This window comes from Brachyhypopomus gauderio, chromosome 14 (assembly GCF_052324685.1).
Source record: "Brachyhypopomus gauderio isolate BG-103 chromosome 14, BGAUD_0.2, whole genome shotgun sequence".
Taxonomy (NCBI): Eukaryota; Metazoa; Chordata; class Actinopteri; order Gymnotiformes; family Hypopomidae; genus Brachyhypopomus; species Brachyhypopomus gauderio.
Window position 1 is genome coordinate 14966211 of NC_135224.1, and position 20198 is coordinate 14986408.

Here is a 20198-nt window from a genome sequence, read left to right on the forward strand (position 1 = left end):
TCTGTTTCAGTAACTGGATGCAACATGAACCTTTTTATTTTCAGAATAAAGGTATATTTCTTTTTAAAAATAGAATAAAGAAATTGTTTTTGGCCTTTGAACCACACAAAATGAGCTTCTACCTTTTATCACAAAATTATCTTGTGAATTTCCTGGGGATATACCATGTTGGGAGTTTACTGGCTATGATAATTCACATCCTCTAGCTTAAATGTTTAGATATTAAATTTTACTGTCAGTTTACACTGCTGTTCTCGAAGCTTAAGGGGCCGCTTACAGAATGAGTTTGTGAAACTTTTACATTTCTTTTTATTTGTCATATTTATCAATTTATATAACACACAGTACAAGTGAACTGTGAGATATGGAGAATTTATAAACTTAAAAATATATTACAGACAGAAAACCTAAGATACTGTGTGAGTATATAAGGTTTGCAACAGTTCACAGCAGGTGAATTATACATTACAATGTGTCCTTAATATATCAACTATGGCTGGGGGGAATCATCAATAAAGTGAATGTGTTATGGAGTGGTTTGTGGCTATAGTCTTTGGATCCTGTACATCAAGACAGCAGTCTGGGAATATAAATAGACTTGTAAGCCCAAAGTGTACATGGAACAGCATAGGTCCAAACCAGTTTGCAATAATTATAAGGCATAATAAAGAGAGAGACTAGATATGATCTGTCCATGAGAGTAAGTGAAGTGAGTACACCCAACTGTTAATATGAGATGACCTCATGGTTGTGAGGATGATGTATTATATGTGAGGTGTATTATATTAGCTTTAATGAGTGTGTTCTTCTGGCTGAGACTGGTCATCTGGAAAGCTCATCTTCTCATGCATCATGATGAGCAGCAGTTATGCACATATTAAGCAAAATATAAAAAGTGACTGGAATATCAACCTTTTATAAGTTTTTGGGCAGGGCTCAGATAATGCCAAACTTAAACCCGCATTCATCCATGGCACTAGAATAAGAATCAAACACTACTCCATAACTGACAACACAGCTTTCACAATGTGCAGCAAAGGGAGCTCATTTCAGAGTACTACCCCACACACACACACCAACACACACCTCCACACACACACACACACACACACCCCTCACACCACACATACACCCGCACATCCTCCCTCCCTCCCACACACACAACCCTCACACACACACCTGCACATCCCCCTCCACCTCCCCACACACAAATATGCAGAGAAAAAATACTGGCAAAGTTCATTCCTTTGGACTAAGTTTGATGATGAGAAATTGCGCTGACATACTGTTTTTTGAACATCTAATGCAGAGCTCAATGAAAATACTAAAAAAGTGAAACGAAGTAATGTGATTTTAATGATTAGTTTGCAACTTACAGCACTAGGTTACAAGTCCAGTTTTGGAGACTAGTATATTTTGGTGGGTTTACAGTTCTAAACAAACCTGATATTAGCAGTAATGATCCAGCCCTTTATGTGCAGCTTGAGCAGGTCAGATAAAGCAAATCGAAATCCTCCACACTGGAACTGAGAGCCACATTGTCATTGGACTGTTGCTGTTTGTAGGTCAACGTATGACAGTGATGACCCCAATTTGAATGTAAACTCCCTAAGAGCTAGAGAAAGAACCTTGAGAGGAACCCATCCTCCTCTGGTCGACCAACAACACAAAACGAACAAAGGAGCTTTTGATGGAATGATGAAACATTATGTGGAACTTAAGAACTCCAAGGCTCAGAAGAAATGGACTCACGAAACAGCCCTCGTTTGGAAACATTGGTGGAACTGGGTTGTGTAGGTCACAAGGCAGTATGTATAAAACATGACTCATAAAACTTATCCTGGGCTTTGAGGACAGCTCGGTGGAGTGGAGACTGGAAGAGAAAGAAAACATTGTGGGGAGGGATTCTGCGACATTTGTTTGAACTCACCCAAGAGAGAATTGGACACTTCCTTCTTTGAAGTCCTAAGCTCACTTCACTTGGGAACGTTTTAACCTTTTGGAAACAGCAGAGACCGGCATGCCTCTCACTTCCCCACTGCTCTGAGGAAAAGGGGTCATTCTGGCTGTTTTGATTATATTAACGACCACAAAAGCTGTTCTTGCTGAGGAATTATACCTTAAGGGTCCAATATACAGTGATATAATGCTGTACTTGTGATTCCAGACGGGACTGAAGCATTACCACATTGTTATATTGTTTTTGGCCATTACCTATATGAGGCTACCGCACTCAATATGTGAATGACACTGTGTCACACCATTTGATTAGCATTTTGTAGTGTGTCAGCTTTTGAGAAGAATCGTGACGGCATTATAAAAAGAATAATAATACAGCTGGGTCAAGCCTGCCGATATATTTAAACAAGAAAACAACAATGACAAGCAGGAAACAAGCCACCACCGCAAGGTGTGTAGTAACAACCAAGGGACAAGTATGAGACACTGATACAATGTGTGAGATCTGATGACAGGTGCTGTGGAAACAGTTGCCATGCAGTGGCTAAGCAGACAGGAGACAGAAATGTTTGAACGCGAGACATGTTCATACATAGAGGCTGTTAGGTGGAACTCACTGCTCTTGTGGGCATTTTCAGGACAGCTGTTTATATTGCCCTGTATTATAGAGGGTCAATCACCTCCTCACCACCCAATTACTAGATGTGTAACAGTGTTTAACCCTTCATGGCGTTGATTTGTACTGGTCCTGACTGTTGTGCTGTAATTACAGAATTTATAGGGAGCATATTATACCAATATTTCACTCAGTAGTTACGCTTAATTGACTTGGGGAAATAAACAGAAAGATTCTTACCTAAGCATTTAGTTCTGGATTTTCTCAGGGTTCTTAGGCATGTAACTTCATGGCTGCGGTGTGAACTTAAGGGAAGATATGTTTTTTTGTCAGCTGGATGCTTGTATTTTAGCATCAGGAAAGTAATATAGCCAATAGCCAAAACACAAACATTTTGTTTATCATACATAATATCTCCTACACGTGATTGATATGCAAACAGGAGTCTAATATATATATATATATACACAGTATACAGTCTTGATATTGCTCTCTTATAACACATAACTTCACAAGTTTCTTTTGATGTAGGTTACTGTACATAACCCAGTGTAACGTTGGCAGGGGACAGGTGTGACGCAAATGCAAGTTTAGGGGTTTTAATAAATACAACAAGAATAAACCAACACCAGACAGCACTCTTAAGGGAAACACTCAAAGAGAACAAAATCATAAAAGACCACAACGGAACAGGATACAGCGTAACACAAACAATACTACTTGAAACTCTAGGGAGGGGATACAACAAAACGGTATGCTAAACAACAGGGAACATGAATACATGAGGACAAACAACTAACAAACCGTGAACACATGAGCAACGTTAAATACAGGGGCAAGGAGATATAAGAGTAACTGGAACACGACAGAATAACAAAACAGAGAACGAATGCATTAACTACGTATACATACTGAGGACGGGGAACATACCAACAAACACACAGGCGAAACATATAAGGAACAAAACCAACACAAGAGTAGAGGGAGCTAAATCGGACGAGAACCAGAGAAGGGAAGCAAGACAGAGGAGAGACTAGGAACTCACGCACAAGGAATGACCGACACGGGGGTAAAACACTAGGGGGTTTTTATACACTGAAAACAAGACGGTGAAACGAGAGTCAGGTGTGTGAGACTGACGACGAGGGCGTGACAGACAGACGGATGGACGAATGGGAGCGGGGCTAGGCGGGACCAGGGAGGAGGGAGGGGCTAGACGTGACATAACCCCCCCTCAAGGCGTGCAACTCCGGGGCACGCCAACCAGGGAGGGCCGGACAGACGCTGGGGACAGAGACACCATAACACAGAGGGAAACGAGTGGGCGAGGCCGGGGCAGGGACAACAGACACGGGGCAGGACGGACACAATGGCCCGGACACCGGACGCAGGGGAGGACCAGGACAAGGAACGGGTGGCGACGAGGGAACGGGGCCAGACGAGACAGAACGGGGAGCGGGCACAGGGGGCGGAGCTAAGGGGCTGGACAAAAACTGGGTCAAGGGAACAGGACTGGACTCTCGGGAAGGCTGGGACACAGAGGCAAACAGACGGAGGACGACGGAGACAGGGACGGGAACAAAGTGGGTGACTACCTAGGGAACAGAGACTGGCACAGGGACATGGAGGACACCACCAAGGACGGACACAGGGACAGGCACGCGGACGCGGACAGACACGCACACAGGAACGGGGACCAACAGGAAGCCAGGGAGGGGACAGGGCAAAAAAGGGAACACAGGTGAGTGTAAAACAGGGTTAACAGGAGGGACAGTGTCCGGACAGTTCAGCAAAAAACCAGCTCCAGGCCCACAGGCGGGCAAAGCAGTCACTGCGGGGGCTGGTGTGAATTGAGGAGTGTTCAGGGGCACCGGCGGAGCCGGAGGAGAGTCCAGGGGAGCCGAGGAAGGGTCCAGGGGTACCGGCAGGTCTGGCTGAGGAACAGCGGAGACCGGCAAAGGGGCCACAGGGACCGGTCGACAGGCAGCGGGAACAGGCGGGGCCCGCTGGCGGGGAGCGGGAACAGGCGGGGCCCGCTGGCGGGGAGCGGAAACAGGCGGGGCCCGCTGGCGGGGAGCGGAAACAGGCGGGGCCCGCTGGCGGGGAGCGGAAACAGGCGGGGCCCGCTGGCGGGGAGCGGAAACAGGCGGGGCCCGCTGGCGGGGAGCGGAAACAGGCGGGGCCCGCTGGCGGGGAGCGGGAGCAGGCGGCGTCGCCGAGCAGACGTCATCGGCGGGCGTGACCGCCGGAGCGACGTCATCGGGTGGCCCGGTCACCGCACAGACGTCATCAGGGGGCGGAGCCTCCGGGCCGACGTCATCAGGGGGCGGAGCCTCCGGGCCAACGTCATCAGGGGGCGGAGCCTCCGGGCCAACGTCATCAGGGGGCGGAGCCTCCGGGCCGACGTCATCAGGGGGCGTGTCCACCGGGTCGACGTCATCGGAGGGCGTGTCCACCGGGTCGACGTCATCGGAGGGCGTGTCCGCCACACTGATGTCATCGGGGGGCGTGGCAACCGAAGCGACGTCACCGGTGGGCGTGGCAGCCGGAGCGACGTCACCGGCGGGCGTGGCAGCCGGAGCGACGTCACCGGCGGGCGTGGCAGCCGGAGCGACGTCACCGGCGGGCGTGGCAGCCGTGGCGACGTCGTCGGAGGCAGGGACGGCCGTGGCGACGTCGTCGGAGGCAGGGACGGCCGTGGCGACGTCGTCGGAGGCAGGGACGGCCGTGGCGACGTCGTCGGAGGCAGGGACGGCCGTGGCGACGTCGTCGGAGGCAGGGACGGCCGTGGCGACGTCGTCGGAGGCAGGGACGGCCGTGGCAGCGTCGTCGGAGGCAGGGACGGCCGTGGCAGCGTCGTCGTGAGGTGTGGAGGCCTGGGCGTCGCTGGTGGTCGTAGAGACCTGGATAGGCGGAGAGAGTTTGGAGGCTGGGGAGGCATTAGTGTGGGGGACAGAAGAGGGGAAATGTACCCTTTGGTCCATACTTCTCCCCGCATGTCCGATGGGTTCGTCCAGTTGGGCCCTGAGGGGAGGACACCCTCGGTCACAGTCACCCCCAAAAAATCCTTTGGGGAGCACCCCCGTAGCATGTCTCCTAATCTGATGGGAGGAGGGCTGTACAGCGACACCAGCAAACCTGGTGCGCATGTACTTACAAAACCCTTCCACCGTTAAGGCTTCAGTCATGCGCTTGGACAATACTAAGTTCGCCCACTCAAGCGCTTTGGCCTTTAGGAGAGAGCGCATAAATAAAACCAAGACATCCTGTGGTGGCGGAGGGCAAGTTAACAATCGGATATAGAGTGTGCATTGCATAATATATTTGTCAGCAGGCATGGTCTCCCCATCGTATTCCTCAGGGCAGGGGGCCAGCGAAGGTAGGGCAATGTATTTACCCCTCGAGTCTTTGACCAGTAAGGTCTGCAGGTTATCCAGATTGGATAAGAAATAATCCTTTTCCTCAGGAACCAAGGGACTGCTAGAGGTAAAAGACTCCTGCTGCGTCATACTAGGGTCGGTCATTCTGTAACGTTGGCAGGGGACAGGTGTGACGCAAATGCAAGTTTAGGGGTTTTAATAAATACAACAAGAATAAACCAACACCAGACAGCACTCTTAAGGGAAACACTCAAAGAGAACAAAATCATAAAAGACCACAACGGAACAGGATACAGCGTAACACAAACAATACTACTTGAAACTCTAGGGAGGGGATACAACAAAACGGTATGCTAAACAACAGGGAACATGAATACATGAGGACAAACAACTAACAAACCGTGAACACATGAGCAACGTTAAATACAGGGGCAAGGAGATATAAGAGTAACTGGAACACGACAGAATAACAAAACAGAGAACGAATGCATTAACTACGTATACATACTGAGGACGGGGAACATACCAACAAACACACAGGCGAAACATATAAGGAACAAAACCAACACAAGAGTAGAGGGAGCTAAATCGGACGAGAACCAGAGAAGGGAAGCAAGACAGAGGAGAGACTAGGAACTCACGCACAAGGAATGACCGACACGGGGGTAAAACACTAGGGGGTTTTTATACACTGAAAACAAGACGGTGAAACGAGAGTCAGGTGTGTGAGACTGACGACGAGGGCGTGACAGACAGACGGATGGACGAATGGGAGCGGGGCTAGGCGGGACCAGGGAGGAGGGAGGGGCTAGACGTGACACCCAGTTATGTGTGTGCCTTGTTGACCCTAAAAGCGCAACTTTTCAATGGACATTACATTTTACCTTACACCGCATTCTTACATTTAAGAGCTACAAAACATTTCTTGCAGTCATTACACTCTTTGTCTAATGTAATGTCGATGTAAGGAGGAACGCTGAAGGAAACAGGCCGGTTTGGTGTGTTTCATAAGGCATGATATCCAATATTAGGGCAGGATTAACCAATACACACTCAACACACGACAGCCATTACAGTAGGAACACTTTGCTAATACCAGGTAGGGTGCCCTTCAGAACTGCTTTAATCACACAGTTGCAGCAGATTTATCAGCTGCATATCCATGATGTGAAACTTGGGCTGAGATCTGGAGACCTTGGAGACCACTTCAATACAGAAATCTCTTTATCATCACCAAGAAACCAGTTTGAGATGATTTGAGCTTTGTGACATGGTGCATTATCCTACTGGAGGTAGCCATCAGAAAGGATGCACATTGTTTGTAAGTACTCAGGTAAGCCGTGGTGTTGAAATTATGCTCAGTTCATATTAATTCTGCCAAAACATACCCGCCCCACCCCACCTCCACCGTTAAACCACCAGCAGCAGACTGGAATGTTTATAGGCAGGATGGGACCATGCTTGCATATTGTTTATGCCAAATTCTGACATTTCTATCTGAATTTTGCAGCAGAAATCAAAACTCATCAGATCAAGCGTTTTTCCAATATTCTTTTGTTCAAATTTAGTGAGCCCTCGTACTTAATGGGTCTTAGTAACACAGTCTTATCTGGAATTAATTATTCTAAGTTTTTACATCATCCATCTAGACTTTCAGTGTGTAAACATTTTAGAAAATAAGCAAACCAGCCTTCTGCACTTTATGTCTGCCAACATGAAGTTGGTTGTGCTTTAATGTCATATAGTTTCCAACACTCCAGAGATGTTTACTCATCATTAATATAAAATGTACTTTATTTATTTTTACCTTATAGGTTTACTTGGTTTTTCCAAAGTTTATTGTCCAGCAATATGTTACCTATCAAGCAGGAGTAAAGAATTGTAAACCTCTTACATTTGAGGCACAGTCTTTGAGCAGAGGTTCAGTGTAGTAGAGGGAGACCTCATGTTCTGTAGCGTGTAGAATCAAAGATTTCTTGTTAAAGTGCCGTGGAGCGTTAATTACAGCAATATGCTTGCAGGGAGAGTGGATCGGCTGCGTTATCTGGGAAGAGCGCAACCTGATCGTGTGGGATGGTGGGCGGACGGGCCTCTCTTGTGTCAGAGGAAAGAACTCCTGAAACATGGCCACCTCCACTCTCATACCTGCTCGTGTAATGCCATACCTTCTTACTGACCACATGTCACATGATCGATGTACGGGGGCAACGGTGAGACGTTCATCCTGCTCGTGTTTGCGGCTGACGCAACTGGGTGCACAGAATTATGGAAATGGAGGTCACAACATCACCCTGAAGCCATTTTAGAGCATCCCAAAAACAATGAGGCAGCAGCAATTATAATTACAGTTATATGACAACATGTTACAACAATACTGTACAGTTACAATATTTATAGCTAAGCCAATAGCCTAATAAACTAAAATGGGAGTTGGGGGCAGAAAGGGTGTGGGGTTGAGGGGTTGGTGGACAGGACTCCAGATACAGCCCAGAGTACAGTTCATAATTTGGTTACTGCTGTCCTATTCAGTGCTCAGATAAAACCTGGGGGCCGGTGTAGTTGTATTTTTTTTATGTTTTCTTAACCTATCAATTCCGGACATATGATATACAGTAAGATTTTGCTGTGATAAGAATATGTATGTGTATAAGTGATATGTGTAACGAACAGGGAATGTAACAGTTGCGGGTCAAAACGGGCAGGCAATCTGGACATGACGAAACAACTAGGACTCACGGACCAGGCAGGAACACACGGAGATCACGGGGAAAACAACTATGAACGTTAGAGATCACAAGGAACATGAATGCACAAAACAACCAATAACCAGACATGGGAAATACAAGGACTAAATACACAGGACTAGACTAGGACCAGGTGACAACACTGATGACAAGGGCGTGGAAGACAATGGGAAACCATGGAGACAGACGAGTAGGGCGGGATCAACGGGCAAGAAACACAGACACGAGGGAACCCGGAGTGACAGTTAGGAGAGGGGGCGTAGCCCTACGTGACAATATGTTAGGGATGTAAGTGAAGTCATACCATCATCATGTAGTACATGGTATAACTTCACTTACGTATATACGTTTATAAAACATTGATTTGTATACATGATTTTAACTCAAATAAAACCACACAGTATTAAAGTTTGTGTAGCAATCGAGACCTTGGCCGAGTAAAGCCGTCGGTGTGGCTTGAATGAAAATCAGAAAGTGTTATGTGAGCTTGAGCTGACCTCTGGAGCATGTGTAAAGGCTTAGCTATCCTGGCACTATCATTTACATTTATTATTAGCGTAGCTTCAGGTGAACACGACCTGAACATGTGTTACTGAAGCATTGATAGCAGCATGGACTCTGAGGGCCTCCATAGAGACAAATATTAACCATGGTGTTTGATGTACTACAACCATTTACATATAATAAACTAAGGAAAAATGTTCTTTGAATGACTTGTTTGCTTAACATGTTTGAAATGACTAACGCTTCAAAAATCATCAAATGCTAAACTTTTTTCTTCTGTCATAGACTGACAGAAAATTGTACAAAAAAGGTAGAATTTGCTTGTCTTTTACAGTTGATGTTGTTTTGGTATAGTCTGTCATAGTGAAGGGCTGCTATACTTTAATGCTAATACTAGTGGCCACCTCTGGATGCAGAAACCATTTTCAAGTTGTTTTTACATGTCACAAACATATGACTCTGAATGTAAATTCAATAATTATCCTCCATTCCAGACCTTGCTTCTAGGCACCCTCATTTAAATGCTCACCAAAGCTATTTGGATACAATTACCAAGAGAATGGAATTTAAATATGAAGTGTTTGTATGGTGTAGCACGATGTAACCTCCGGGGCAGCCTACGGTATTTACTACTGGCTGTGAGGTAGATTACTTCACTGTTGAGTAGTTGTGGAGATAGAGACCTTAATGTTAACATGTTCTAAAGGCTGTTTATGTACAGTGTCATGGCAGCATTATTCTGCTTGGTAAATCTGAATACACAAAGACTGAAGTGTGCAGGGTTCTGAATTCCAGGTCAAATTATACTTGCTAAATATTAGTTATCGATGATTGCAAGTTAATTTTGAGAGCAAGACCCTCTCATGTGCACAAGCACGCACACACACACAAATGCACACAAACACACACACGCACACATACACACACACACATACACACACACACACACACACACACACACACACACACACACACACACACACACACAGTCCCTCACTCACTCAGTCACTTCCATGTTGTCCTTGATGTTTGGAGCTTGCACACACACACAGATCGAATGTCGTCTGTCCTCTTTGGGAACTTTGCTATAATTGTCACTGTGTGTCTGATGAAAGAGGCAGTGGAAGGAGATCTAACCCTGAGAGAAACGGTCAGGGCAGAGCCAGCGAGTCCACAGATGCCTTCACCACCACCTTCAGCACAATTTCACCACCACCTTCAGCACATTTCACCACCACCTTCAGCACAATTTCACCACCACCTTCAGCACAATTTACCTTCAGCACAATTTCACCACCACCTTCAGCACAATCGACCTTCAGCACAATTTCACTACCACCTTCAGCAAATTTCACCACCACCTTCAGCACATTTCACCACCACCTTCAGCACAATTTCATCACCACCTTCAGCACAATTTCCCCACCACCTTCAGCACAATTTCCCCACTACCTTCAGCACAATTTCACCACCACCTTCAGCACATTTCACCACCACCTTCAGCACAATCGACCTTCAGCACAATTTCACCACCACCTTCAGCACAATTTCACCACCACCTTCAGCACATTTCACCACCACCTTCAGCACATTTCACCACCACCTTCAGCACAATTTCCCCACCACCTTCAGCACATTTCACCACCATCTTCAGCACAATCTCCCCACCACCTTCAGCAAATTTCACCACCACCTTCAGCACAATTTCACCACTACCTTCAGCACAATTTCACCACCACCTTCAGCACATTTCACCACCACCTTCAGCACAATTTCACCACCACCTTCAGCACAATTTACCTTCAGCACAATTTCACCACCACCTTCAGCACAATCGACCTTCAGCACAATTTCACCACCACCTTCAGCACAATTTCACCACCACCTTCAGCACAATTTCACCACCACCTTCAGCACATTTCACCACCACCTTCAGCACAATCGACCTTCAGCACAATTTCACTACCACCTTCAGCAAATTTCACCACCACCTTCAGCACATTTCACCACCACCTTCAGCACAATCGACCTTCAGCACAATTTCATCACCACCTTCAGCACAATTTCCCCACCACCTTCAGCACAATTTCACCACCACCTTCAGCACATTTCACCACCACCTTCAGCACAATCGACCTTCAGCACAATTTCACCACCACCTTCAGCACAATTTCACCACCACCTTCAGCACATTTCACCACCACCTTCAGCACATTTCACCACCACCTTCAGCACAATTTCCCCACCACCTTCAGCACATTTCACCACCACCTTCAGCACAATCTCCCCACCACCTTCAGCACAATTTCACCACCACCTTCAGCACAATTTCACCACCACCTTCAGCACAATTTCCCCACCACCTTCAGCACATTTCACCACCACCTTCAGCACAATTTCCCCACCACCTTCAGCAAATTTCACCACCACCTTCAGCACAATTTTACCACCACCTTCAGCACAATTTCACCACTACCTTCAGCACAATTTCACCACCACCTTCAGCAAATTTCACCACCACCTTCAGCACAATTTCCCCACCACCTTCAGCACAATTTCCCCACCACCTTCAGCACAATTTCAGGAACCAAAACACTCAGACCTTGCCATTTTCTTAAATCTGATTATCATTCCTCTATATTTGCTGTATTTGTTTAATGAATACACAGGTGACGTGAAATCATAGGAGAAGGAAATGGGGACCAATCTAAACGAGTAAATATTTGTTAGCAAGCCTCATTAACACAGCCTTTTGTGATACTCAGCAAATATCTCCAGCCAGACAGTATGAAGCCTCAATGTTCTTCTCCCTTAGTGGCTAGTTAGGAACAGAAGCCTTAAGGGCTGTTCTAGTACACTGCATTAATACGGAAGAAAGGCTAATATGATCGCTCTCAGTTGTAACGAGTCTGTAAGATGTTCCACAGCAGAACGTCCATACCTCACTCTACTCACCCACTAATTGAGAAGCTATCTTATGAGGTCAAATGGGTGCGTCACATCGGGAAGTATTTTAAAAAGTGGAGCGTAGGGATCCGGGATCAGGACTGGGTTTTTGACCATGAGAGCTCAGACATATTTGCTTACAACATTAGACATGCCAAAAACTCATGATACATTACTTTCCCAATCTATTAAATACTGAGATCGTTGCATTCTGCATTGCATTCTTTGTTTTCAGTGCATCTTACACTTTCTCAGGTTCTACAACATACTGGCCAAGCCATCTACACATTGTTGATACATACACAGCCATTGATGCATGCTGTCAATTCCAAAATAGACACAGTTATTATTTGGCAGTGTAAAAATCACACAAAAGTGTCAGATCAAATGAATCACAACAAAATGTCTGCTAATTATTCCTCAGATTGGGCCCAACTTGCAATTGCTTGACCACTGCCTGCAAAACCGAACTCTAAACCAATCAACAGACCACTACTGGTAAACGGTCAACATCCCGCAGTTATATGGGCCAGTGTTCCATGCCATGGTGCATCTGCAGTGAAGAACTGATTTTGGGCTCATACACATGTCTGTTGAATTTCTTCCTCCATAGGAAGGAAGAATTATCATTCCTCCAATTACTCAATCCTATTGAGGAATTATTTTCTGCCTGGAGATGAATCACTGTCACTGCGACTGAAAGCCACTTTCACGCTATAACTGAGACATGTTGGGAGTTGCCAGTGAATACTGTACATTATTTTGAGATATTGATGAACACATGTGGCCTTAAATCAGGGATATTAGGAAAACAAATGGCAGACCTTTGTCTTGTAATTGTAACGAACCAACCAGTCAGACAAGGATCCAATTGCGGAATATGGTTGTTTTTATTTGAGATGTGAATACAGAGTACTCGAATAGACGAATAACTCTGCTGAGCGTGTGTGGTGTATGGGTGCTGTAGTCGAGGTCAGGACGGTCCAGGGTCGCGCCGGGTAGACAGAGGGCTGAAAGTACACTGAGACTAGGCAGGGAACGAGGTCTGGAACGAGAGCAGGGGTCAGTACACAGGAGATCAATCACGGAGATAGAACGCTTGGTAAGTGGCATGCCAACAATACTTCGCAACCCGGAAGTGAGAGGGGGAAGCTTAAGTACTCGTGAAATTGGTGAGGTAACAAGCAGCTAGTGTATAGAATATTCCAGGAGGTCACGTGCTGTTCCTAACAGTAATTTATATCATATTACAGTATTTTGTGTTTGTGTTCACCTCTATTAAAAGTACTATAATGTATGAATCCCTATAAAATGGCTGTACTTACAGGGAAGATGTCTCTGTGGGTGCACTGACGATATTATCATAATTGTCATAGAGAATTACAGTAGTGTCAGGCCATCAGGCATGTATCCATGGTTAAGGGACCCCTACTGCTGTGAGAGGATGGTCCAAAGCCCAGTGTGATCTCACCCTTGTGAGGGACATGAGTGTGACTCTTGGGTGGATGTGTATGGTCCACTTGAAGTGTAAAATGCACGAGTGTGCTTCCCAAAGGTGAAAACATGGCGACGGAGATCGTCACCACCTGATGGAGAGAGCGGTGTGACGGAGGCCGACACTCTGGAAGGTGCTCTGGCTGTGCCGGTGGCTGGGCCCCTGCAGGGTCGGGGTGCGAGACCGGGTGTGGTCGCTGCCCTCTGCCTTGGCCACAGATGCTTGCGTGTGTTTGCTACCAAGAGTTCTGCAGAGAGGATGAGGAGTTTTAGAAGATGTGTTAGTAGGCGAGGTAGTCTGATGTGAAAATGCGCATAGTGTTTTGAACAGGGTGCTAAAGTGCCACAGAAAAACTGTAATTGAAGTGTATTAACTAATACCTGAATAACACCTCCAAGCTAGGGTAGGACCTGAATATGTTTGCAAATAAGGTTTGATTTTGTTATAGCAGTACAGACTGTTCATGTCCTCGCCCACCTACACCATGAATTTTATTACCACAGCAGGACAGAAGAGGTAAGATTATATGAAAACTGACTGAATATTTTAACAGCAGATGTTTGGTGTGAGTTTGTAAGCTAAGCAGGCAAAGAATAAAATTATGGTTTATGTTTATCTTAAAAAAAAATGTCTTCATAAATCAAACAAAGACATGAAGTCACCACAGGTAATAGTTCCAGGTTTTTACAGATCCATTTTAGATGTAAACTGGCTCTCGTTCTATGGCTGTTTGAAGCCTAGCAGGACCACTGCACTGCTCTTTACGACTACACAATTTACTTTACAAGCACTTATGATCAACTTGAAAGAACGCAAAACAGTCTGAAAATGCATATTTATACAAAGTGTGTACGGGCAATAGCTAGAAAATCCCTGTGAGAGTATTATAAGCTGTGCAAGCTCACAGGATTAGAAGTTCTCTTTTATCAGTATGAAATAAACATGTCCGCCCTACATACAGCCGCAGTCCTACTCCACATACCCGTCCTCCATGTTCAGTGGAAAATTGCTTCCCGTCTTCCTAATTAAGCTGATGGAAACTAACTGAAAGACGTAAGTTCTTAAGCCCTTTGGCCACATAGCAAGTGACTCATTCACCGTGGTGTATTAGAAACATTAGCAAAATATTTCAGCATTTTGCAGAACGTAGCGAGAGAACATATCACAGCTTTGATTAAAGACAAATGGCCTCTGAGCACTGTAATTTCAACTTCAGCTGGTAATGGAGTACTAGAGTCAATAATATCCCCAAACCAAAATAGTGTGCAAAGCAAACCTCACCTCCTGGGATTCCTGATAAACTTGCATCACTAGGCAACTTGGTAGCACATTATATATGCACTCTTATGTAGTGCATGTAATAATGATATGTGAAATCTGTTCTATAGTAATGAGAGACTCACATTAACGACTTCAGTCAGGACGTCCGAAGCAGTTCTAGCATTCAGAGCTCGATGAAAAGCGCTTTGGTGGGCCATGAGTTCTTGTTGATGTTGTGGATGTTGATGTGTCTGCCAGGTAGTGGACTAGTGAGAGAGTGTAGACAGGCACGTTGAGGACTCCCATAATGCTGTGCGACTCTTTGCAAATGTTATTTAAATTAAAGTTAATTTGAAAGTAATTGTTGTGTGCATTCGGTGTAGTTTGGTGTAGGTTGACTGCTGCGGGCTCTTTGGTGTAGGCAAGACGCTGAAGTGGTTGTGGCAGAAATCTTTCTGGCCAGGTCAAACGGATGTGGAAATGCACATGCACCAGTCACACACTCAGCTTGAGTGTCTTCGCTCTGGTGAACTGACGGAGAGGGTCACCATGTACATCCTGGGCCCCTTTCTCACCATCAACACCGGGAATCACAATGTCCTCATGGCTATTAACTACTAACAGAGAAGGGAACCTTACGCTATCTGGCATGGCCCTATTAAGAACACAGAGGGGACTCAGCAAGGACTCTAAGCAGACTTTATTTACATTTAAAATGAATAGTTAATGTGTTTTAAAATAGTTGCTCAGTGTTGTGTGCTTTAAGGATCTTCATCATCTTGGTTTATTAGATTAGCATTTTTAGATGTTAAGATATTTTAGATGGATTGAATTGTATGTCCTAGCCTACATATAGTGTCTGAGGACAGAAACCCTCACCCCTTTCGTGAAATGGTTTAGGCCGCCTTCACCTGGCTTTTAAATTAGGGGCAGTAGTGTTCTTTCTGCTCAAGAAGAAGTGTGCGTTGTATACACATTATAGAAGATGATCCCCAAGAAAGCTAAATCCGGTTTTCAGAAAAAACTAAAGAAGCAGGAACGAGACAAAAAAAAGAAATGAGGGAACACAACTGCTAACAAAATTCTTTCCCAGGAAAGATGAGCCCAAATGTGAAAGCAAATAGCCTATATTCAACTTCTGTGGTTATAAAACTCTTCAATACCACCACGATTGTCAGTGCTAAAAACTGCATAACACAAAATTAGAAACAACGTGATGTCTTATCTGTAATCTGAGGTAAACTGTAAAATAAATTTTGTTTGCATAGCCTAACAGACTATTGCAATAGTATATTAATTCAAAAATTTAATCTATATTTATTATTGGGCCATAATATAATTAAGCCAATAGTCTAACTTAGTCACCTCAATGTGTGTGTGTGGTTGAGGGGGCCCTACCGTGTACTGCTTGTGCACAGTGCCCAGAATGTGGTGCTACACCCCAGTGTGTAAAGGCTGTATTTTGTTTTTTACATGACTGTAAATAACACACACACACGCACACACAGTACTACAAACGTTTTAGTCATGTATGGAAAAATGTTGCAAAAATGGTTTCAACAATAAAAGTTTTAATATGTAATTTTGATCAATTAACAAAATTCAAAGTGAGTGAACAAGAGAAATCTAAATCAGTATTTGGTGTGACTGCCTTTTAACTCTTCTACGGATGTGAGTTTGTCCAAAGTCTTCTGTCTCTTCATGTAATCCCAGACAATTGATCTTTTTGTGCCAGTACTGGGCAGTTAGCATCACCCATTCATCCTCATGCATTACCGCAGGAGTCATCTACTGTATTACATGCAAGAAATACAGCTTTAAATCAGAAAATAATAAAACATGCTGATGTTTGTTGAACACCTTTGGACCATCAAAATTAAAGATCTGTAATTTCCAGTTGCAAAGCATTTTAATACTATTGGATGTGTGCATTCACACAATGTGTGCATTCATTAACAGTTTTGCTATATTGCTATAACAGCAGTGAAATTGTGAATATATATATATACATACACACTATTATATACAGTGTATATATATATATATTATATATATATATATATATATATATATATATATATATATATATATATATATAGTGTGTATGTATATATAAACACACACATATACACATATTGATCAAGGTGTGGGGTTGTTGAGTGTTAGGGTGTGTGTTATGGAGGATAGGGGGTGAGTGACAAATGTGTTTATTTATTGGATTACTTCAAGTCTCATATGTATAATTTATAACTAATACAACGTGGATTTAATATCAAAGTCTCAGCGTTGTCATCAAGTTTTTAATTTACCCCCGTGTACCACCTCAGCGCACGTGTGCTTGTAAGGGAGGGTCAGTAAGCACCGGGTGCAATGCGTAGATATACAGTATGTAGGTTTGCAGCTAGCTAACTGAATTCCTCTCGTCAGTGTCACAGCGGGGAAGTTCTGCAAAGGCTGAGTTATCACGCTTCATTACATCCTCCACTAGAAGGATATCCTCCATCAACCACGCTGAAAGTCACACGGCAAGTCACAGAAGATTTCATTCTCATTTTCGTTTTTTGCACGGGAAACAGACTTTACATGGAGAAAGACGCACACTGGACCGAATTGTGACCGTTTCTTTCTTAGACTTCGGTGACGGTATGAACACCTCAGCAGGATCAGGATCAAGCTTCCGGAGTCGGAAGAGATACTCCAGAGATGAAAAGGTAAACTGTTGCCCATAACTTTTTATAGGTCAGAAATCATTGCAGCTTATCAAAACGTAAGTTAATTAGCCTATACATTTTCTCGACGCCTTAATCTCCAGATGTTTTAAAGTGTCATGATATCACCGTAACTAAGATGTACCTCTATCGAAATATATATCTTAGCAAAGTTATAATATATAATAACGTTATGTTTGTTTATTTTTATCATTTATAGTAATACATGGCTGCTAAATCTCTGTTACTTATCCAACTACTGATAAGCATTGAGCAGCTCGCCAAACTAATCGTTTTTTGCTAGTATTCCTCTTACTAACGAATAAATTCAGTAGAACATCGACGTGTAACGTTTGAACCACTAGATGTCACTGTCCTAAAAGGGTCCAACAGCTGTTTAGCGTCATCTCTGAGTTTGACTAGAATCAACCACAAAAACAAAAACTCCGGTGTGACCAGACCAGTGTATTGTGTACTGCGTATCACTCGCTAATAGACGCTGAAAAACTTTCTTGGTGGTCCATTCCGAGCGAACGGACAAATCTAATATGTAAACACGTCAAGCCTGTGCCCTCTCTCCTCGACTACTGGCAGTTACATAAAGGTGTAACTCCCAAAACAAATGAATAAATATTTGGTCCGTTTTGGTAGACATGCCCAGCTGCATAAACATATCTCCCACTTCAGAGTGGAGCACTACAGTTATACACAAACAGAAACGTGTGTGTAGTACTCAGTGTATGCATCGGATAGTACTATAAAACTCAGATGATGGAGGTGCAGCCCAGTTTGTGAGAGAGCTCTGGTGTTTCTATACTGTTACTGTTCTATACTGTTACACAGCCCCTTTTGAAGCGCGCGCAGACTTTATCTGATTCAGATGGATATTTGTGGAGAATTGGAAAGGGCCCACGGACCTTTCCAATATGCACCAGATTCCAAGAGTCTGATCGTTAGAAGTAATTATACACGTTGCAAAGAAATGACAGGTTGTATTTAATGTTTTGACGTTATTATTATTTTTTTTATTACATGTTTTGGAAACAGTAATCCCTATGGTAGTTTTACAAAACATGCAGGTGTATAAAAAATGAGGCTATATTGATGCTATATTGCGTAATATGGCTTCTCTTCTATTCCAGTTATTGGGAATCCTTTTTGTGCATATTGTGACAGAGTGGGAAATAATTGTAACTATGTTCAGATTTTTCTCTTAAATGAGGACAGAATGAAATATGGTCCAACAGTGTTTGCCGTGTAATCAGTTCAGCTTTAAAACTGGTTTCCTTTAGCTCTTGGCGAAACCAGCAGTTTACTCATTGTTCATCTGTGTCTAACATAACCACATTAGCAAAGCTTGTGTGTTTGAGTGCTGTTCGAATTCAATTTACAATTTCTGTGTCTACAGGGTTTCCCTACTGGAGTGCATTTTTAGCATTTTTATACTGTTCGGATAATAACAGCCACTCAGTGAATACCAGTTAAGCGGATAACAGCTCATAGGTTCAGAAAATTCAGTACTTGTCCAAGACCCAAATGGTTTAGTAGATCTCTTGCAGGCCTCTGTAAAGCACAGAATTCAATATTTCCAGTCCAAACCCCACCCCCTAAACTAAAACAGTGGTATCACATCGGTGAGTCTAGCATTGTAGACTCATTTCAGTGTCCGTGTCTGGTTGGCTGGGATTTCAGCCGGAAAGAAGTGTAGGTTAACACCATCTTATGACGGCAGCATCGTGTTGCAGGCGGAGTCGAGACAGACCCTGGCCCACAAAGTAAAATTCAGTCCAGGAACCACAGAACGTGAAGATTTCAGCTGTACCTAAACGCTCTTTGCCTAACCTGTTAATGCATTTGAATGCGCTTCAAAGGTGCCATATACGGTGGGCATTTAGTCCTGCAAATGTATGTGACAAAGGCTTGTGCGTGTAATGACCGTGAGGACAAATGACGTGATTGTTTTGACGCCACCAACGTGTGCTCGCGGCGTTCTGTTTACGTTCATGATTCGTTCGTGGTGACGTGGAGGAGTGCGCGCGCTTCATCCGAAAGGATTCTAGTCCCTGTGCATTCGCTCACAAGTCGGGAACGGGGAGGAGACGAACGGACTGAAGCCCGCTGCGTTTACACCAAGGGGCGACCCAGACTGCTGCGGTGTTAAACGTCACAGCCGGTGCTGTCAATCCGCACGGACAGAACTTGCACAGGTGGTCCACACTCATAATAAGGAAATCGTCATAGATAAAGTGTTAAAGGCACCGTGATCTTAAGATCATTTTAAATGATTGTCCATTTTGAAACTATTCAATTATGATGTTTTGTGTGATTATGCTTTTGGTCCTCATACTTCTTTTTGCCTGCAATATTTCTCATTTAACATGTTTTGGAATCATCTGTTACGTTCCCCAACCATGGACCTCTGTCCATGAAGGTTAAATATTGTACTCTTAAGCCGAAAGTGTGCCCTCTTGCCCAGTCGAAAGGGCGCTTTTGGAGGCAAACATAAAAGAGAAATATTGACGTGCGCCTTGTTTAGCTCGGTGTTATCTGTCGTGGACATCGAACGCTGGCTGTAAGACAATTGAG

At 44.3% G+C, this 20198-nt stretch overlaps 1 protein-coding gene across 4 annotated transcripts in view; it reads left to right on the forward strand.

The window, feature by feature from the left end:
- Positions 1-20198, forward strand: part of dpp6b (dipeptidyl-peptidase 6b) — a 183423-nt gene that overhangs the window by 62737 nt on the left and 100488 nt on the right. For 3 of the 4 annotated variants that reach the window (XM_076972525.1, XM_076972523.1, XM_076972526.1), the window contains exon 6: positions 17332-17615. In XM_076972525.1, the coding sequence (XP_076828640.1) occupies positions 17550-17615 (66 nt within the window). In that variant the 5' untranslated portion in view covers positions 17332-17549. The remainder of the gene's footprint in view (positions 1-17331; positions 17616-20198) is intronic. The other variant, XM_076972524.1, reaches the window with a different exon arrangement.